The sequence below is a fragment of the Talpa occidentalis genome, unplaced genomic scaffold (genome assembly GCF_014898055.3).
Source record: "Talpa occidentalis isolate TD23 unplaced genomic scaffold, MPIMG_talOcc4v2.1 talOcc4.9, whole genome shotgun sequence".
Taxonomy (NCBI): domain Eukaryota; kingdom Metazoa; phylum Chordata; class Mammalia; order Eulipotyphla; family Talpidae; genus Talpa; species Talpa occidentalis.
Window position 1 is genome coordinate 34,743,599 of NW_023605305.1, and position 20,941 is coordinate 34,764,539.

Consider the following 20,941-nt stretch of genomic DNA (forward strand, 5'->3'; position numbering starts at 1 on the left):
GCGGGAGGGTGAGAGAATTCACCAGAGCCAGAGCAGGGAGCAGAACAGGCAGACTGACGAAATACACTGCTGAGGGGAGCAGCGGGCGGCAGGAGAGGTCTGCGCGCCATGTGGGACCCTCGCCCCGTGGCTGGGGATCGAACCGGCGCTGCTGAGGCTGCGCGCAGCTTCGCAGCCCAGTGCTCAACCGCTGCGCCACCAGAGGAGGCCCTCCTTGTGGTTTCTTTGGTTGTTTTTCTAACCTTAATTTGAAACTTAACAAATTTTAATTTAAATTCATTGTTAAACTTCTACTGATATAACTTTCAGGGTCATGCATTTCCCTTGGGATATGTGCTTTGTATATGTATCATAGATTCTGATATATAGTGATTGTGTAATTTCTGTAATTCCCTTATTCTCAAGCATTATTAAATAAAGGTTTTTAAGTTTTCAGGTGGAATATTATGCCACTTGTCAGATTATGGCATCTCAGATGCAAATTCACTCTTCATTGCATACTCTGTGAAAATGGACAAGAGCCATTTAAATATTGTTCCTTTGCCATTTGGCACAATGTTTAGCTCTGACAGTAGAGGGCATTAGAGAGACATTGCAGGAAGAATTCCCATTGGTTCACTCAGTAGGCACCAGCAGCATGGGTGGCTTCTTCTGCTGGGCCAGGCTCCTGCTATATGTGCAACCTGTCGAAAGCCTAGCTTTTTCAGTACAGACAGCTTCTTCCTTGCATTTCTTTCAGGATACATGGCTGCCCCAGTATTAGCTCTTGCAGTGTCAACAGCTTCTTCAAGGCACAGTTTCTGCAACACACAGGTGTCAACAATACCTAGCAAGCAGGAGTTCATCTAGTCACCACTCCACTTCAGGCAGCAAAATGGCTCAGGTTGATATACTTCCTGTGTGCATCTTTTCAGCAGCCTACCGGGCAAATTTACAGCCAGCACTGGGAAGTGGATTTCCAGCAACTTCTCTGTTGTGGCATTATAGTTACCTCTCTTCCATTCACCAAGCCATTGTTATCGCCTCTCTAAAGAAGGTTTGGCTTTACAGCAACCTCTTCTGTTAGCACACTCAGCTCTAAGAGCTTTCCCATTTCTTATGTCCATCACTCCTCTGTTCTTTAGAGTTCCTTTTTCCCTTCCATAAAACTGATATGTGATACCAAAGATAAAGAACTTAAAAAAAAAACTATAACTAAATAGTCTCCATAGATGCAAAAATTCTGAATGAAATTTTAGCCAATTGGATAAATCAGTACATGAAAAGCACTAATATCACAATCAAATCAGATTTCTCTAAAGAATCCATAATTGGATAATATTTGAAAACCAATCAGTGTAGTTTACCATAATCACAAACTTAAAAAAAACCATATAACTATCTCCATAGATGCAAAAAAAAAAAAAAAGCACTTAGTGAAATCCAAACACATCCCTTATTTATTTTTTTTTTTTAAAAAAGACCTTTCACTAAATTAGGAATTGAAGAGAATTTCCTCAATCTAATAACGGCTATCTATTAAAAACCTACAATTAACTCTTTTTTTTTTTTTTAAAGATTTATTTATACAAGCACTGGGTACAGACAGAAGCATGGGAGGGTGAGAGAATTCACCAGAGCCAGAGAGGGGAGCAGAGCAGGCAGAACTGCGCGCCATGTGGGACCCTCCTCCGGTGGCCAGGTAGCAGCCGGGGATCGAACCGGTGCTGCAGAGGCTGTGGGCAGCTTTGCAACCCAGCACTCAACTGCTGCGCCACCAGGGAGGCCCAAAAACCTACAATTAACTCTTAACAACACAACAACAAAAAGGAAAGCCAATTAAAAATGGACAAAGGGGCTTGAATAGACATTTCTCCAAAGAAGATTGCCCAACAAGTACATGAAAAGATGCTCAAGGTCTTAAGAGAAATACAAATCAATACCACAGTGAGATGCCACTGCATACCCCATAAGGCAGATGATGACAATGATGGTAACAATTATTCAGAAAAGAGCAAATGTTGTTTAAGAAGTGAAGAAATTTGTTTGGGTTTTTTTTCTTTCTTGTCTTTTTTAAGATTTATTTATTTATGCATACAAGAACTGGGGTGTAGACTAGTGGTACAGGGGGTGAGAGGATTCACCAGAGACAGTGGGGAAACAGAACAGGAGGATCTACTGAAATACACTGCTGAGGGGAGCAATGGACTAGACAGGAGAGGTCTGCTGGACCATGTGGTTTGCTCCTGGCCAGCCTGGGATCAAACTCCTGCTGCAGTGGCTGGCATTAGCTTGATTGTGCTGTCTTTAACCTCTGTGCCACCAGGGAGTCCCTTTTTCTTTATTTTCTTATATCATTGTTCATTTTTGTACAATATTTGATTTTTCCTTTCAGGTGTAGTCGCCATAATTCTCCGACCATCACAGCAACGTGAACCATCACCATGGTCCCTTGTGCTCTTCCCTCCCCTGTTTAGGCCCCTCTTCCTCCCCTTCCCTGAACTGAGGAAATTTGAACACCTAAACATTGCTGGTGGGAAGGTAAAATGACGCAGCCGCCATAGAAAAAAGTTTGGTGGTTCCTCACTAAATTAAACATAAAATTATCATACGATAATTAGAATTCTTTAAGATCAATTCTATTGTTAGCTTACCAAAAACGTGTCCATGGCGCTCGCAATACAGCGGGACATTGATTATAAGTTAGAAAAAAAAAAGTTAAATGCTCTGGAAGAAATTGTTATTGCTATTGGCAATGAGGTTCAACTTCTCAAACAACTGTCTACTCGTTGCCATGTTCAGTTTTGTTTCATTTGTGTTACGCCTTTACATTATAACTCTTCCTTACATTGGAATCTTACCAAACATCACCTATTAGGCATCTGGCAAGACAATGACCTTTCTCATGACCTTTCGTCTCTCCAAGCTGAAATTTCTGCTGTCAGTAAGTCTCTTCTGCACACTTCACTCTCTTCCTTTGCTCATTCTTTAGCTTCTACTCTCCAATCTTTGACTCCTACTCACTGGTATCATCTCATTCTCTCCTTTATTGTTCTTTCCCTACTCGTCCTGTTCCTTTGTTTACTCCTTCCCCTCTGTGTCCGCTTACTTCACAGGTCCATTCATCATCTTCAACGAGATATGTACGCCTTCCAGCTCCGTTCTAAAAACAAAGGGGGACCTGCTGCACCTCCCCCTGCAGCGACCTTTAGGGCTAACCGGCCCTAGGTCCGGCTGGGCAACCAGCGCAGGGGAAGAACAGCAAAACCCTACCTGCTGCACCTCCCCCCGCAGTGATCTTTAGGAATGGCTTTCGCCACGGTCCCTAGATCCGGCTGGGCAACCAGCGTGAGGGGGGGAGAACAGCCTGAAGCAGAGGAAGTGCAACGAAGTTCCCTGAAAAGGCAGAAGCTTATCAATAGATAACGACCACCAAGAACCACTACAAGAATGCTAAAAATATTCCCCCCCCCCCCCCCCCCCCCCCCCTCTTTCTAGAACTACAAACTTTAATCCCTTATTTGTCTTTCTAAACTTCCTTCTTTCTTCCATAATGGTCATTGTTTGTTATGTAGATCACCTCCCTGATGGTGATAGACTGAGCCCATGAGCAAGCTAATTTCTTTGATATTCATTCCTGTGCTTTTGGAAAACATATATATATTGGTCACAAACTCAAAGAAAATTACACTCAGATTTTCACTCTTGAAGTGTGTCTGTTTGTCATTTCTTTCGCCGACGCCCTGACCACCCTGCACGCTTCTCTCAACCCTGAGGTGGCCTCATCGTCTACTGCTGTGCTGGTCCGCGGCAGGATATATCCCCCAAAATTGAAAACAAACCAAATTTGTACATGAATGTGCATCAATAGATGAATAAATAAATAAAAGTGTTATATCTACACAATAAAACATTATCCTGCCTTGAAAAGGATTGAAGTACTGACACATGCTAAGTGAAAGAAACTAGACAAAAGGCCATCTATTGTATGATTCGATGTATATGAAATATCCAAAATAGGCAAATTCTTAGAGACAGAAAGCAGATTAGAAATTGCTGGGGAGGGCCTCCCCGGTGGCGCAGTGGTTGAGCGCTGGGTTGCGAAGCTGCCCGCGGCCTCTGCGGTGCCGGTTCGATCCCCGGCTGCTCCCCGGCCACCGGAGGAGGGTCCCACATGGCGCGCAGACCTCTCCTGCCGCCCGCTGCTCCCCTCAGCAGTGTACTTCGGTCCTTCTGCCTGCTCTGCTCCCCGCTCTGGCTCTGGTGAATTCTCTCACCCTCCCGCACTTCTGACTGTACCCAGTGCATGTGTAAACAGAACAAACAAACAAATAAATAAATAAATAAACATGCCTCTATTAAAAAAAAATAAATAAAAAAAAATAAATAAAACTCTAGAAATTGCTGGGGAATTGAAAGAAGAGCAATGGGGAGTGACTATAATGGATACCAAGTCTTCTTTGGAGATGGTATAAAACTACTGGAACTAGATATAGTGATGATTGCAAAACATTATAAAAGTACTTAATGCTGCTGAAATATATTTAAAATAGTTAAAATGATGACATTTTGTTATGCATTTTTTTTTAAACTTTTTTTTTTTAATAGAGGCATGCTTTTATTTATTTGTTTGTTTGTTTGTTTTTGTTTATACATGCACTGGGTACAGTCAGAAGCGCGGGAGGGTGAGAGAATTCACCAGAGCCAGAGCGGGGAGCAGAGCAGGCAGAAGGACCGAAGCACACCGCTGAGGGGAGCAGCGGGCGGCAGGAGAGGTCTGCGCGCCATGTGGGACCCTCCTCCGGTGGCCGGGGAGCAGCCGGGGATCGAACCGGCGCAGCAGAGGCCGCGGGCAGCTTCGCAACCCAGCGCTCAACCGCTGCGCCACCGGGGAGGCCCTTTGTTATGCATTTTTTGCTGCAGTGTTTAAAAACAAACAAATCTACTGCTAGCATCATACTTGATAGTGAAGAATGGGGGCCTCCCTGGTGGTGCATATGGTTAAGACACAGCACTATGAAGCTATCCACAGCCACTGTAGCACAAGTTCAATCTCCAGCCAGGGAGGTGACCCACATGGAGCAGCAGACCTCTCCTGGCTCACCTGCTGCTCCCCTCAGCAGTGTGTTTCAGTCAGTCTGCCTGTTCTATTCCCCACTCTGTCTGGTGAATCCTCTCACTACCACCCCACCCAGCATCTCTGGCCTGTGCCCTTACTCTTGTATGCATAAATAAATAAATCTTTAAAAAAGAAGAAGAAGTTGAAAAGGTGATTCTCAAATGCATAAAGAAATGCAAAAAATCTAGAATAGTTATAACTACTTTGAAAAGGAAGAACAAGGTTGGAGGATTAATATAACCTGATTTCAAGATTTATCATAAAGCTAAGGTCATCAGAAAATGTGATATTGACATCAAGGGAGACAAATGGATCAATTAAAAAGGATAGAGTCCAGAAATATACTCAGACCTATACAATTTTTTTTTTACAAAGACATAAAGGCAGTTGAGTCATAAAAGCATAGTCTTTCAATAAATGTTGCTGAATAGATGGATTTCTATATTCAAAAGGAAAAACAAAACAAGAAACTTTTATCCATACCTCTGACCACATATAAAAATTAATCCAAAAAGGATAACTGACCTAAATGTAAAACCCAATAAAGCACCAAGAAGAAAATGGGAGAAACCCTTTCTGACTTTATTTTTCTTATTAAAGTTTTATTTATGTATGCATACAAGAGCTGGGGTGCAGGCCAGATGTAGAAGGCGGAGAGAGAGGATTCACCAGAGACAGAGTGGGGAGCAGAACAGGTGGATTGACTGAAATACACTGCTGAGGGGAGCAGTGGGCAAGTCAGGAGAGGTCTGCTGTGCCATGTGGGTCAGGTCCCTGGCCAGAGATCAAATTTGTGCTGCAGTGGCTGCAGATAACTGCATAGTGCTAAGACTTAACTACTTGCACCACCAGGGAGGCCCCCTTTCTGATTTTAAATTGGGGAACGATTTCTTACACATGACACCAAAAGCATGATCCATAAAAGAACACATAGATCAAACGAACATCATCCAAATTTTTAAATTCTGCTTTTTCAAGGGCCTCCCTGGTGGTGCAAGGGATTAAGGTGCAACCTATGAAGCTATCCGCAGCCACCAAAGCACGAGTTCGATCCCAGGCCAGCCAGGGAGCCACCCACATGGCACAGCAGACTTCTCCTGACTCACCTGCTGCTCCCCTCAGCAGTGTATTTCAGTCAGTCTGCCTGTTCTGCTCCCCACTCTGTCTCTGGTGAATCCTCTCATGCTCCACACCTCGGGTCTGTACCCCAGTTCTTGTATGCATAAATAAATAAATCTTTAAAAAAAAATTCTGTTTTTCAAAAGATTCTGATAAGAGAATAAAAAGACAACCAAAGGTTGGGAATATTTGCAAATCACTGTTCAGATAAAAGAGTTATATGCACAAAATATAAAGAACTGTCAAAATTCAGTAAAAGGAAAACAACCCGAATTACAAATCAGCAAGAGATCTGAACATTTAACAAAAAAGATAAATAAGTGGCAAATAAGTACATGAAAAGATGTTCAACATCACTAGTCATTAAGGAAATGAAAATTAAAATTACAATTACAGTAAGATACCTGCTATCCACCTATTAGAAAGGCCAATATTGAACTGACTCCAGTGTGGGTGAGGATGGGGAGGAACTGGAGTTTTCATGCAATATTGGTCAAATGTAAATAGTAAGACCTCCTTGGAAAATAATTTAGCAATTCCATTAAAAGAACAAACTGAAAAAAAAAATAAAAGAACAAACAAACTACCATATTCATTCCACTGCTAGGCATTTACCCAAGAGAAAGGAAAGCTTGTGCCCACACATATATCTGTACACAAATGTTAATAGCAACTTAACATGTAATCAGGAAAAGCTAGAAACATTTCAAATGTTCAACAACCAGTGATTGAACAAACTGGTATATGCATACAATGGAAAGACTACGTGGTAATTAAGAGCAATAAACCCTGCAATATAGATGAATCTCAAAACTACTAGGCTAAGTAGAAGAAGACCTACCAAAAAGAGTACTTACTGTATATTCCATTTGTAGAAATGTTTAGAAAATGTAAAATAATCTATAGTGATGTAAAACATAATGTATTGCTGGGGATAAGTGGCTGCGGAGGTGCAGTACAGAGGGATTAAAAGGGATAAGAGGGGCCTCCCTGGTGGCGCAGGGGTTAAAGACTGAGCTATCAAGCTTTGCCAACCTATAGGACACAGCAGACCTCTCCTGCCTCGCCCTGCTCCTCCCCTCAGCAGTGTATTTCAGTGGATCTGCCTGTTCTGTTCCTCACTCTGTCTCTGGTGAATCCTCTCACCCCTCCCCCCACAACTCTTGCTTGTATGCATAAATAAATAAATCTTGGGCTTCCCCGGTGGCGCAGCGGTTGAGTGCTGGGTTGCGAAGCTGCCCACAGCCTCTGCAGCGTCGGTTCTATCCCCGGCTGCTCCCTGGCCACCAGAGGAGGGTCCCAAATGGCGCGCAGACCTCTCCTGCAGCCCGCTGCTCCCCTCAGCAGTGTACTTCGGTCCTTCTGCCTGCTCTGCTCCCCGCTCTGGCTCTGGTGAATTCTCTCACCCTCCCGCGCTTCTGACTGTACCCAGGGCTTGTATAAATAACAAATAAATAAATAAATAAATAAATAAATAAAATCTTTTAAATAAATAAATAAATCTTAAAAGAAGAAATAAAAGGAATTGTGGAAACTGTTTGGAATTATGGATATACTTGTTATCTTGATTGTGGTTTCACATGTGTATACATATGCCAAATTTATAAAAGTGTACACTTTAAGTATGCACAGTGTAGTATATTAAAACTTTAAAAAAAAAAAAACCTTGCTGGTTGTTGGCAGGAGAATGTATTGTGGGAGGAGGCAGGGACAAATGCAGGAAGGCAGTTAGTAGCATATTGCAGTAGCTAAGGTGAGCAGAGACAGAAATGTGGAAGGGAGGTAATAAAGATGGGGGAATCGCCAGTAACTCTGGCTTTGGCACTTGAGTGACTGGATGGACTTTGATGCCATTCATTGAGGATGAAAGGGACTAAGGTAAAAACAGGTTGGCAGAGAGTCTGGAGAACAGAGGTTTTTTGTTTTTTTTTTTCTTCCAGGATATGTGTTATTTAAAATTCCATCTGTGGACCAAAATACATCAGGAGATTCCTGAGGTTTGAATTAAAAATGCTGGTCCCTGGACTCTACGCCAGACCTAGCCAATCAGAATCTCTGGGGGAACTGTGATTTTTAGCAAGTGTCTAGATTCCATAATAGAGTTTGAGAGTTACTGGAGTTTATTCTCCCTTCCATTTGTTCTTCCTTCCTATTTCTCCTTCTTGCTCTCCCTTGCCAAATCTCACTGGAGAAAAGGAAGGTCTGAAGATATAACAATTATCAGCATACAACATCTAACAACCAAGTCCTAAAACACATGAAGCAAAAACTATGAGAACCAATAAATGAGTTGAGTAAGGTTGCAAGATATTTGATCAATATCCAAACATCACTTGTATTTCTATACACTTGTAATGAACAATCTGAAAAGGAAATCAAAACAACAAATCCATTTATAAATAGCAAATCATGTTATTTACAATAGCATGAAACAATGAAATACTTAGGAATACATTTAACAAAAAGTGCGAGCTTTGTACACTTTGAAAACTATAAAATAAGTGGAAAGACATCCAAGTTGTTGAATTGGAAGGGTTAATATTGTTAAGATGGCAATACTCGGGACCCCCTGGTAGTGCAAGGGGTTAAGTCTCAGCATTATGAAGCTATCTGCAGCCACTGTTTGATCCCTCACCAGGGACCTGACCCACATGGCACAGCAGACCTCTCTGGTCTTGCCCACTGCTCCCCTCAGCAGTGTATGTCAGTCAATCTGCCTGTTCTGCTCCCTACTCTGTCTCTAGTGAATCCTCTCACCCTCCCCACACCTCTGGCCTACACCCCAGCTCTTGTATGCATAAATAAATGAATCTTAAAAAAAAAAGATGGCAATACTCACCAAATTGAGCTATAGATTCAACACATTTCCTATCAAAAGTCCACCTGCGTTTTTTTTCTTCCCAGAAATGAACAGGTGATCATATTGACGTGGAAATGTGAGGGATGCAAAGACAATAATCTCAAAAAGAAGAATAAAGTTGGGGGACTCATGCTTCCCAACTTCAAAACTTGTAAAATAATAACTTATACAATAGTAATCAAGACACTATAGTACTGGTCTAGACATATAGACCAATGGTCAATTGATTTTCAATAAATGTCTGAAAGCAATTAAATGGAATAATCATTTCAACTGATGATGCTAGGATACTGGAAATTTCCATGTAAAAGAATGAAGATGGACCCTACCTCACACCATATACAAAAGTTATTTCAAAGTGCATTTAGTCAGAGCTATAATAAAGCTCTTACAGGGAAAAGATATACATCTTCTTAACCTTGAATTAGACAATGCTTTCTTAGAGATGAGCCCCAAATCATAAGCAACCAAGAAAAAAGTAAAATGGACTTCATCAAAATAAAAAACTTTCAGGTTTCAAAAGACAACCCACAATAGGAGAAAATATATGTAGATCATATACCTGCTAGGGAACTTGTATGAAGAACTCTACAATTCTTTTAAAAATGGGCAGTTTCTGAGTAGACATTTTTCTAAGAACAGATATACAAATGGTCCATAAGGACAGGAAAACACTTTCAACATTATTTGTCATTAAGGAAATGCAAATAAAAATCCCAATGAGATACCCTACATATCTACTCACCAATAAAAAGAAGACAATCATAGGTGCTGGTGAAGATGTAGAGAAATTGCTGGTGGGCATATAAAATGGTGCAGTTATTTGGGAAGCAGTTTGCCAGTTCCTTAGAAAGTTAAACACAAAGTTACCACATGACCAAGCAATTGCACTCCTTGGTACAAAGCTAAAATAACTGAAAAATAATGCCCATACAAATAAGTACATGAATGTTTATAACAGCATCATTCATTACAGCCAAAAGATGGAAACAACCCAGCCTCATCAGGCTGATAAATGGATAAATGAAATGTGATATATCAACAAAATGGAATATTATTCAGCCATAAAAAGGATGAAGTACTGGGCCTCCCCGGTGGTGCAGCGGTTGAGCACTGGGTTGCGAAGCTGCCCGCGGCCTCTGCGGCACTGGTTCGATCCCCGGCTCCTCCCCGGCCACTGGAGGAGGGTCCCACATGGCGCGCAGACCTCTCCTGCCGCCCGCTGCTCCCCTCAGCAGTGTACTTCGGTCCTTCTGCCTGCTCTGCTCCCTGTTCTGGCTCTGGTGAATTCTCTCACTCTCCCGTACTTCTGACTGTACCCAGTGCATGTATAAACAAACAAACAAACAAACAAATAAATAAATAAATAAAACATGCCTCTATAGGAAAAAAAAAAAGGATGAAGTACTGATACTTGCCACAACATGGATGAACCTTGAAAACTTTATGCTATATATAATGAAGTCCATATATCATTCCATTGATAAGAAATGTCCAGAATAAGCAAATCCTGAGACAAAAAATACATTAGTGGTTGCCTAAGGCTGAGGTCACGGGGGTGGGAAGAAATGAGGAGTGACTGTTAATAGGCATGGGTTTTTTTTTTTTTCTAGGTTGGTGGTGAGATGTTTTAAAATTGATTGTGAATATACTTAAAAAATCATGAAATTATACATTTGTTTTTAAAGATTTATTTATCTATGCATACAAGAACTGGGGTACAGGTCAGAGGTGTGGGCAGTGGGAGGATTCCCAGAGACAGAGTGGGGAGCAGAACAGGCAGATTGAATGAAATACACTGCTGAGGGGAGCAGCGGGCGAGTCAGGAGAGGTCTGCTGCGCCATGTGGGTCACCTCCCTGGCCGGGGATCGAACTCATGATGCAGTGGCTGTGAATAGCTTTATAGGTTGCGTCTTAACCCTGAAATTACACATTTTAAATTAGTGAAATGGGCCTCCCCTGGTGGCGCAGCGGTTGAGTGCTGGGCTGCGAAGCTGCTCGCAGCCTCTGCAGAGCTGGTTCGATCCCCGGCCCCTGGGCGAGGGTCCCACATGGCGCGCAGACCTCTCCTGCTGCCCACTGCTCCCCTCAGCAGTGTACTTCGTCACTCTGCATGTTCTGTTCCCCACTCTGGCTCTGGTGAATTCTCTCACCCTTCCGCGCTTCTGACTGTACCCAGTGCTTGTATAAATAAATAAATCTTAAAAAAAATAAATTAGTGAAATGTATGGTGTATTAATTCTACCTCAATATTTATAAAAATTATTTATGAATTTATTTGTAAAAATAGAAAAGCACGATGCATAGACACAAGATAAGGAAGGCACTATTTCTGTCAAAGGTCTTAAGTGGGTTGGATGGTGCAGTAAGTTTAGATAGGTGATGTTAGACATGAAGAATTTAGTCTCCTATAACATTACAATGTTATTGGACCTATACATGAGGAGACTGAGCTGTTCAGAAATGTAAGGCCATTTACCTAGTGTAGAATGGAAGGCCCAAAGAGCTTATATACAATCCAGACTCCAACCCAGGAAGCTGATAGTGGAGCTGGGTCCTCTAACTACCACATACTCTCTCCCAGAGACCTGTATCTCTGCCCCAGGATAAAGACAGGTGGAGAACATTCATAGCAGAGAATCAATGAAATTGCTCTCTCTTCCTCTGCCAAGTTTTCAACGCTTATTAGGAAGCACGCATCACTAGGGTGCCACCATCTGTTTAATAGACATGGTGGACATCTTAGTTTCTGCAGTTTCTAGAGCAAAATTCAGGACAAAGCAATCCCTTTGAAGATATTCAGCATGCAGCTTCTCTCCTTCAGGACAGCGATGAAGTGATTTGTCCGCCAACTGTGAATACTCTGCTGAGAATGATCAGATGGAAGGATCTGTGACACCATGCCTGAATTTCAGAGCAACCTCTGAAAACTCATGAAAACATTAATTGTATATAAGTTCTTTTGAATGTTTATACCGCTGCCCAGAACACCACTAATTTTCCTGTATAAATTTTATAGCAGAATGCCATTTCTCACATTTCTGTGCTTGAAGATAAGACTTTTTATCTAATTATCAAATAAACACAGGAACCTAAATCTGTCTTCATTGTGACTATTTTGAGCTAGATGCCCACTGTGGAATAATCCCAAGTCAAAGGTTAAGAACATTTTAAAGGATCTAGATGGGCGTTGTCAAATTGCTTTGCAAAAAAGATTGAACCAATTTACACTCCCACCAGCCGTGTATGAAAATATATTTAAATGCAAATTCCAAACTGCAGTCTTTTTCTTAGGTATGTCACTTAAAAAATTGTTTTTAATGCTAAGTAAAAGCTGACCCAGGATGTTAAAAAAAGGTCTGATATAAAAATGGAGCAGAGTTAAAACAGCTCTTCGGGCAGAAATAAGCTTTAGAAAGGCCCAAGCAGCATAAAAATTTTAAGGCAAGGAGCACATCCTAGCATGGAGCACAGTTCTGAAGGGACCATTAACGATTTGGCTTGGACTGGAATAACAACCGCCAAGAATGTCGGGTGCGGTCAATGTACCAAAGTCTAGTTTAGAAGAAGCAACGTATTTTCTTTATTTATATTCTGTTCTAAAGGGTAAGGTTTAAGAGCCCTAATAGGAGGCTCGAGAGAAGTAGCATCGTGTCTGAGTTCTGTGAAAATGAAACCAACCCTCGCCCCAGAACTAAGGTCAGCGTTTATCTCTCGCTGCAAGCGCTGCCTGGCCTCTGTAATCTGAGTTCAGCTTGCAACCACGACTGCCGCTGCGTCTGATAATGGGACACAGTGATTTTAAGGGGCATGGGGGTGAGCCAGGCATGGGGAAGCCCAGACTCGGGGTGCGATCCACTGAATTCTACATAAGTCCAAAAGGTGTTGGGACATTGGGTCCTAACATTCCGTTAGGACCCTGCAGTCCCCGCCAGTTATTGGGGCGCCCGCCCCGGGCCAGCCCGCGAGTGAGTCTCCATCACTACTTCTCTGCGTCCCTCCTGACCCGTTACCAGGAGCGAGAGAAAGGGGGGGCGCCCGAGCTGCCAGAAACTCAATTTTGCCCCTTCCCGCTTCTCCTTTCTCACTTTCCTCCTCTTTCCTGCGCTCTCTCCCTTCTTCCCCGCTCCTTCTTCTTCCTCTCTCCGCCCCCCGCTCCCTCCTCCGCGCCTCCCTCCCCGGCCCCTTCTCCCCAAGGCCCCCGCCGCGCCGCCCCGGCCCCGGCTGGAGCGCCCCTCCTCTCCGGCCTCGGCGCCCCACCCCCGCGCGCGCGGCCCCTCCCGCAGCCAATCAGAGCGCGGCCTCGCGCGGCCCCGCCCACCCGGCGGTTCCGGGCGGGCCCGACGGAGCTCAGGCCGCGGGTGCGGAGGGCGGCGCCGCGGGGCGGGGGCCGATGGGGCCTGGCGGACGGGCGGCGCCGGCGTGGGCCTCGCCGGGACGCGGGTGTGCGGGGCGTTGAGGGGCGAGGCGGGCGCTGCGGCCCACCCGGGATGGGCCAGCCCGGGCTTGGCGGGGCCGAGCCTGAGGCGAGGGCGGCGCGCGGGCCCGGCCTGCCGGGCGGGCGGCCCGGGGGCTGAGGTAGAAGTGGGCGCGGAGGAAGGGGCCGAGCCTCGGCGGTGGGTGGAGCGGCGAGGGGGGCGGAGGCTGGGCCGCGGCGGGCGAGCGGAGCAGCGCGCTGGTCCGGAGCTCGGCGGCGGCGCCGGAGGAGTCTGAGGCGGCGGCGGGCCCGGACGCTAGCGCCCGGAGGTGGCGGACGAGGCGCCGGGGGCCCCATGGGCGGGTGTGTGGGCGCCCAGCACGACTCCTCGGGCAGCCTCAACGAGAACTCGGAGGGCACCGGAGGTAGGTGAGCGCCAGGGGGCAGCCTCGGCCCCCCATTGTTCCTGCCAGGCCCGGCCACCTGTCCCGGCCCCTCCGGGCCCGCGGGCCGCGCGGTCGGGGCCCCGCACCCCTTTGTCATCCCCTCCTCCACGTCACTCCCTGCGCTGCGCTTCCGGCCGCCCCGCCGGCCGCGGGTCGCCCCCTCTCTCGCCCGCGCGGGGAAAAGTCCTCCGCCCGCGGGGGATGCCGCCCTCGGCCTCTCGACCCCGTCGCCGGGGCTCGGGAAACTCGGAGCAGAAACTGCCTTCTGGCCACTACCTCTCTCCCTCTCCTGCCCGTTTAATTATTCAGGAACAGGATGGCGGCGCTGGGGTTGCAGAAAAGCGAATTGATGGGGGGTTGGGGAGGGGAGCCTAATGCCTTCCCTCCGCCGGGCCCCGCCACATCTCTCCGCACCCTTCCCTGTTCAGCAGAGTTGGCTGGTCTCAGCTTTCCTGAGAGTCAGATGACAGCTGCCCTGGTTGGTTCCAATTTGACCATTTAAACCTGCAAGTTTCTGGAGCTCGGCTGGGAAAGTCTCCAGTGGTCACAGGCATCATTTTAACGAGGGGTGGGGAAACGGTCTGCCCTGGTAGACTAACGTGGCTTTTTGCTGCAGCCTGAGGGTGTTGGGCCGGTTTGTCCTCGGGGTGGGCTGGTCAGATTCCTGTCCTGACGTCCAAGAGAACGTGTAGGGTGAAAGTACAAAGACAGAAGAGCCCGACTTCCCCCAAGTAGGAGCAGTGCTTTCAAAGTTTTCCAACCCGGGACGCACTTCTACTTTACTGTAAATAGTTTGCTGAGACTCATTTGATCGTTGTTGTAGTATAGCTGCCCTCACTTAAACCACCTTTGGCTGCGTTCATTCTACAGCTTGTGTAGAGGTTAGAATGTGTTAGCTAGAGAAACAGCTTCTGGGAATAGCAAAGATGACATGTTGGTTTAGTTCCAGCCTTATGTTAGATGTCTCAAAACGTGGGCATATATGTATGTGTAAGCTGATGAACTAGGTGGGGCATCGGAGGGCTTACAACTTTAACATATTAATATTTAGAACAGTGGTTTGTCCTGTCATAGGAGCTGCGGTGTTAAACCTAACTTTTGGCTGATGGATTTCCTGAATTCATGATGTTTACCCATGCCATTTCATTAAAATCTATGGGCGTCCTGGATAACCAATGTTGGGCAAATAGTTTGGGAGCTCAGTGAAGTGTGTCTGGAGGAAATTGCCCTTACAGTTCATGTCATAGCTTCATTACTTGATTGCCCGTTAAAAATGAGCTCCAGAGTGACAACAGAGCAGGAAGATAAAAAAGGACATGATTTTTTCCCCTTCGTTTTCTTTCTTTTGTTAATAATTTTTTCCCCTTTTATTGCTGTAGTCCTCATAGTGCTCAAGGGAGCACCCTGAACCTTCATCACCCGATTCCCTTGTGTTCATCCTTTACTGTTTGCCTCAGTTCTTCCGTCAGCTTGCTACTTTTGACTTTTTCTTGACCTTTTGTTTGATTTCTCTATGCTTCACATATGAGGGAGACCAGTGTTTTTTCAAGAAGGTGTGATTTTAAAATGGTCTTGGGTTAAGGTCGATTTGGGGATCAAATTAATTCTTCCTCTGATTGAAGTGATCATGAATGGTACTGGTTTATATTAGTTCTTGTGACAGGTAGTGTTTACTTTCATTTAAACTTCACACTCATTTTTAAATTCTAGTAATGAATTTGAACCGATTTATTGAAACCTGGTAATGTGACTTCCGACCAGCCAGGCATTATAAGTGGGGGCTGTTAAAAGCATGAAGGGTTAGCTTTTGGTAATTTATTACCAGCAGTATCTGGTTAGACAACTATGGTATCAGTTCCTTTTTAGTACTGAATTCTCTTGATCTTAAGCTGTGCTATACCTGATCAGATAGGAGAAAAGGAACAGCAACCACCAGATCTCTTTATTTCTTCTGGAGAGAAGGCATGACCCTGATGTTATGTGGGTGAATGAAGGAGCTGTGTGGGATAAAATGATTATTTCTGGAATTTAATTGTGGAAGCCTTTATTCTTCATTATTGTCATGATGCTTAAGAGTTAATTGTGGCTAAAGGAATTAGCTTATGTGTTTCAGGTTAAATGATAAGTCATCGTCACTTATTATAGTAGGATTTTGCTGGGAAGGGAAAGTCTATTTTTCCTAAGGGTGTTGGAACAAATCCTTCACTTTTCAAACATACAATGGAGTTAGTAGTTTTAATGTGGACATAATGGCTTCTGAAAAATTCTTTTGTCAACATGAAGTGAAATATGATCTTCAGATGCTTCTCATAACAGATTTAGTTATATTCACAGTATTGTGCAAACATCACATTTTAGAATGACTTGACCCTTTCTGAATATCAGCTAGCTTTAGTAAAAAAATGACTTTTTTGAAAACTTTTTTGACCATTTGAGGTTATATCTTTCGTTTCTCTTTGGATCAGAGTCTCTGGTATTTGCAAATAATTGTGTGTATGTAAGATTTCCTTACTTTGAAGGTATTTTGGGAATTTTTTTTTGCAATAGACAGAATATGGGCCTTAATTCACATTATAAAATATGTGTTATCTGTTGTCTTGGAATCATTTGTAGTATCTTCCTTTGGCATACCTTCCCTAAAATTCAGCTTTAGAGTTTTAGTTACTTTTGATCATTTTTTAATGCCTAATTTTAATCAAAACAGGTGTATTATAAAAGTTAGGCAAGATTATTTAACGATTCTCTGTAAGCTTCCAGCTTCTGGAATTTCCAGTGGTTTTGACATTTTTAGATAGTACATTTTGTGTACTGGTATGTATGGTTTGTCACCTTATGATGTCATTGTGATGAGGGGATTGTCACATCAGATCTTTAGACTTAACCCATGGCATTTGCTAAGAAATTAAATCTCTTGTGATTTTTGAAAATAATGTGGGGAAGAAGTCAGTAAATTAATTGAAGGCACCCAAATATCTTAATTTGTCACCTCTTCAGTAAAAGAGGTTCTCACTTTCTGGGTGTGTCTATTTTATATATTCAGTGTCATCCAGAGAAGACTGACTCTAGTAATCACGAGTTTCTAGGTTTTCAGGAATATGACTCTAAATGCTGGACATCATTTCTTTCTTTCAGAGGATGTCTAGGGACTCTCACGGGTTTTTTTTTTTTTTCTTTTTGATATCCATGTATAGCAGCCTTGCAGATGCCTACTTCATGAGTAGCAATAAATTTTGAATAAAAAAGCTAACATCCAGTATTTATTATGTAACAGGTACTGTGCTCAGTGATTATGATCTATCATTTAGTCTTCAGCCACTCTGGAAAGTAGATAATATTTCTGTTTTATAGATGAAGAGATTGAAGCCCAGAGAAATTTAATAACTTGCTTAACATCACATAACATACACAAGGCAGAATTAGAACTTGACCTCAGGGCTATAGTAAAGATTGTTAATTTCTGTTTTGCTTCACTTTTTTTAAATTATAAAATACCTATAAAATTTGCCATTTTAAACATTTCTTTTTTTTTTTTTTTTAAATTTTTTTTTTTTTTTTTTTTTTTTAATTTTCTAGAGGCATGTCTTATTTATTTATTTATTATTTGTTTGTTTGTTTGGTTTATACATGCACTGGGTACAGTCAGAAGCGCGGGAGGGTGAGAGAATTCACCAGAGCCAGAGCGGGGAGCAGAGCAGGCAGAAGGACCGAAGTACACTGCTGAGGGGAGCAGCGGGCGGCAGGAGAGGTCTGCGCGCCATGTGGGACCCTCCTCCGGTGGCCGGGGAGCAGCCGGGCATTGAACCGGCTGTAGAGGTTGCAGGCAGCTTCGCAACCCAGCGCTCAACCGCTGCGCCACCGGGGAGGCCCCATTTTAAACATTTCTAATTCAATGACATTTATTATATTTACAGTGTTGGACAGCCATCATCACACTGTATTTCCAAATTTTTTATCACTCTAAATAGAAATCTGGATCTATAAATCACAATATCTTTCTGCTCCCCAAGTCTCCCAACCACTCTAACCTCTAATGTGCTTTTTGTCTTTATGAATTTGCCTATTCTAGGTATTTCATATAAACAGAATCATACAATATTTGTCCTTTTGTTGGTGGTTTATTTCCTTTTTTTTTTAAGATTTATTTATTTATTTATACAAGCACTGGGTACAGTCAGAAGCGCAGGAGGGTGAGAGAATTCACCAGAGCCAGAGCTGGGAGCAGAGCAGGCAGAAGGACTGAAGTACACTGTTGGGGAGAGCAGTGGGTGGCAGAAGAAGTCTGCACACCATGTGGGACCCTCCTCCGGTGGCTGGGGAGCAGCCGGGGATCGAACGGGCGCCGCAGAAGCTGCGGGCAGCTTCGCAACCTAGTGCTCAACCGCTGCGCCACAGCGGAGGCCTTGTTGGTGGTTGCATAAGGTCTTCCATGTTCATCCTGTTGTATGCCCTTTATCCTTTTTATGACTGAATAATACTCCATTGTATGCATATACTGCTCCACATTTTGTGTATCCATTCATCTGGTTGATGGACATTTGAGTTGTTTCCAGTTCTTGGCTATTGTTAATGTAGCTATGAATTTTGGTGTACAACTGTCTGATGGAATCCCTGTTTTCAGTTCTTTTAGATATGTACCCAGGAGTGGAATTTCTCGGTCATATGGTAATTCTGTTTACCTTTTAGATTAACTGCCAAACTTTCCTGTTGTGACTAGCATTTTATGTTCCTACCAACAGTGGACATGGGTTCTGATTTCTCTGCATCTTTACCAATACTTGTTATTTCCTTTTAAAAAATCATAGTCATTCTAATGGGTGTGAAGTGGTATCTAATTGTAGTTTTGGTTTGCATTTCTTTAACGACCAGTAATGTTGAGCATCTTTTAATGTGCTTGTTGGATATTTTTATATCTTCTTGAAAGAAAAGTCTAAATCCTCTTTTTTTTTAAAGATTTATTTATTTATTTATATTTTATTTATACAAGCACTGGGTACAGTCAGAAGCGCGGGAGGGTGAGACAATTCACCAGAGCCAGAGCGGGGAGCTGGCAGAAGGACCACAGTACACTGCTGAGGGGAGCAGCAGGCGGCAGGAGATATCTGCGCGCCATGTGGGACCCTCCTCCGGTGGCCGGGGAGCAGCCCGGGATTGAACCGGCGCCACAGAAGCTGTGGGCAGCCTCGCAACCCAGCGCTTTACCGCTGCACACCAGGGAGGCCCTAAATCCTCTTTTTTAAATTGAGTTGTTTGGGTGGTGGTGTTGATTTGAAAGAGTTCTTTATATATCTGGCTATTAAGCTTAACATATATGATTTACAAATATTTTCACCTATTCTATAGGATGTCTTCTCACTCTCTTGATGTTATATTTGGTGCACAGAAGTTTTAAATTTTGTTTTCTATGTTTCAGTTTTAAATATATAGCCCTTGATTGATAGAAAAAAAATTTAACCTATAACTAGTAATTCATACAATTTTATAACATTTACTTTCTTTAGAATAAAAAATTTTAAAGTTTATTTTCTCTGATCTGGTAAGAAGACTGATTAGCAGGGTGAGACAGGAGAGGTCTACTGTGCCATGTGGGTTAGATCGAACTCAAGCCGCAGTGCCTGGTGATAGATAGCTTGATTGCACTGAGACTTTAATTCCTTCGCCACCAGGGAGGCCTATCACTTAATCTTCTTTTTTTTAATTTATTAATTAAAAATTTTTTTTTCATCATTGTTCATTTTTAAACAATATTTGCTTCCCCCCCCCCTCTCAGGTATAGTCCCCATAGAGTTTCCTTCACCAAGACTCCCATGCACCATCACCTCAGTCCCCTGTGCTCCTCCCCCAATCCGTCTCCTGCCTCCTCCTCTGCAGTATGTCTCTGATTTATAATTGTCCATTTTTGCTTTGTTGTGTATTGTTATTGTTTTTTTACACTCATGTCTTATTTGGGTCCCCTATATTCCTGCTATAAATGAAACCATGCGATATTTTTCTTTTTCCTTCTGGCTTATTTCACTGAACCTAATTCCTTCTAGCTCCATCCACGTTGCTGCGAATGGCATGAGTTTATCTTTTTGATTGCGAATAATATTCTATTGTGTATATATACCATATCTCCTTGATCCAGTAATCTATTTTTGGTCATTTGGGTTGTTTCCAGGTTTTACCTATTGTAAATAGTGCTGCAATAAACATAGGGGTACAGGTGGTCTTTTGAATCAATGTTTTTGTGTCCTTTGGGTAGATCCCTAGGAGTGGAATTGCCAAGTTATATGGTAGCTCCATTTTTCATGGGCTGAGGAAACTCCAGACAGCTTTCCATAGTGGTTGGACCAGTTTGCACTCCCACCAGCAATGTAGGAGTGTTCCTTTTTCACCACATCCTCGCCAACATTTGTTGTTGCTTGTTTTTATTGATATGTGCCATTCTTAAACTTTTTTTTTAAAGATTTATTTATTTATGCATACAAGAGCTGGGGTACAGGCCAGAGATGAGGGGGGTGAGAGGATTCACCAGAGACAGAGTGAGAAACAAAATAGGCAGAATGACTGAAATATACTGCTGAGGGGAGCAGCAGTTGAGTCAGAAGAGGTCTGCTGCACCATGTGGTTGCTCCCTGGCCAGAGGGGATCGAACTCGTGCTGCAGAGGCTGCGGATTGCTTCATGGTGCGGTGCTTAACCCCTTGTGCCACCAGGGAGGCCCCATTCTTAAACTTCTTAATCAAGAGATGAATTTGTATTTTCTGGGGAAACACTTAACAATCAATAAGCATTGGCTGTGCCCACAATATACCCAGTATTATTTTATTGCTGTGGTCCCCAAAAAGGAATCATCTTATTTTAAAGTCCTTCATAAGGAAAGCAAATGATAACAGGCACACATGAAACAACTATAAAATGCTGTCTAAGCAGAAAGTAATACCATAGCATAAGCTGCCAGTGCTGAGATTAAAGGAAAGCAAAGTGATGTCAGCAGGATAGGGTGGGTCAGAGAAGGCTCT

At 43.4% G+C, this 20,941-nt stretch overlaps 1 protein-coding gene across 3 annotated transcripts in view; it reads left to right on the plus strand.

Moving 5' to 3' along the window:
* Positions 1 to 13,405: 13,405 nt before the first annotated feature.
* UBTD2 (ubiquitin domain containing 2) overlaps positions 13,406 to 20,941 on the plus strand; it is a 62,808-nt gene continuing 55,272 nt past the window's right edge. Inside the window, exon 1 of one of the 3 annotated variants that reach the window (XM_054691301.1) lies at positions 13,406 to 13,439. Coding sequence is in view for 1 of the 3 variants with exons in the window: in XM_037501137.2 (XP_037357034.1) it covers positions 13,851 to 13,920 (70 nt within the window). In the remaining 2 variants the exon portion in view is untranslated. Of the gene's footprint in view, positions 13,440 to 13,770; positions 13,921 to 14,179; positions 14,420 to 20,941 lie in introns of those variants that run through there. The other 2 variants (XM_037501137.2, XM_054691300.1) reach the window with 2 other exon arrangements.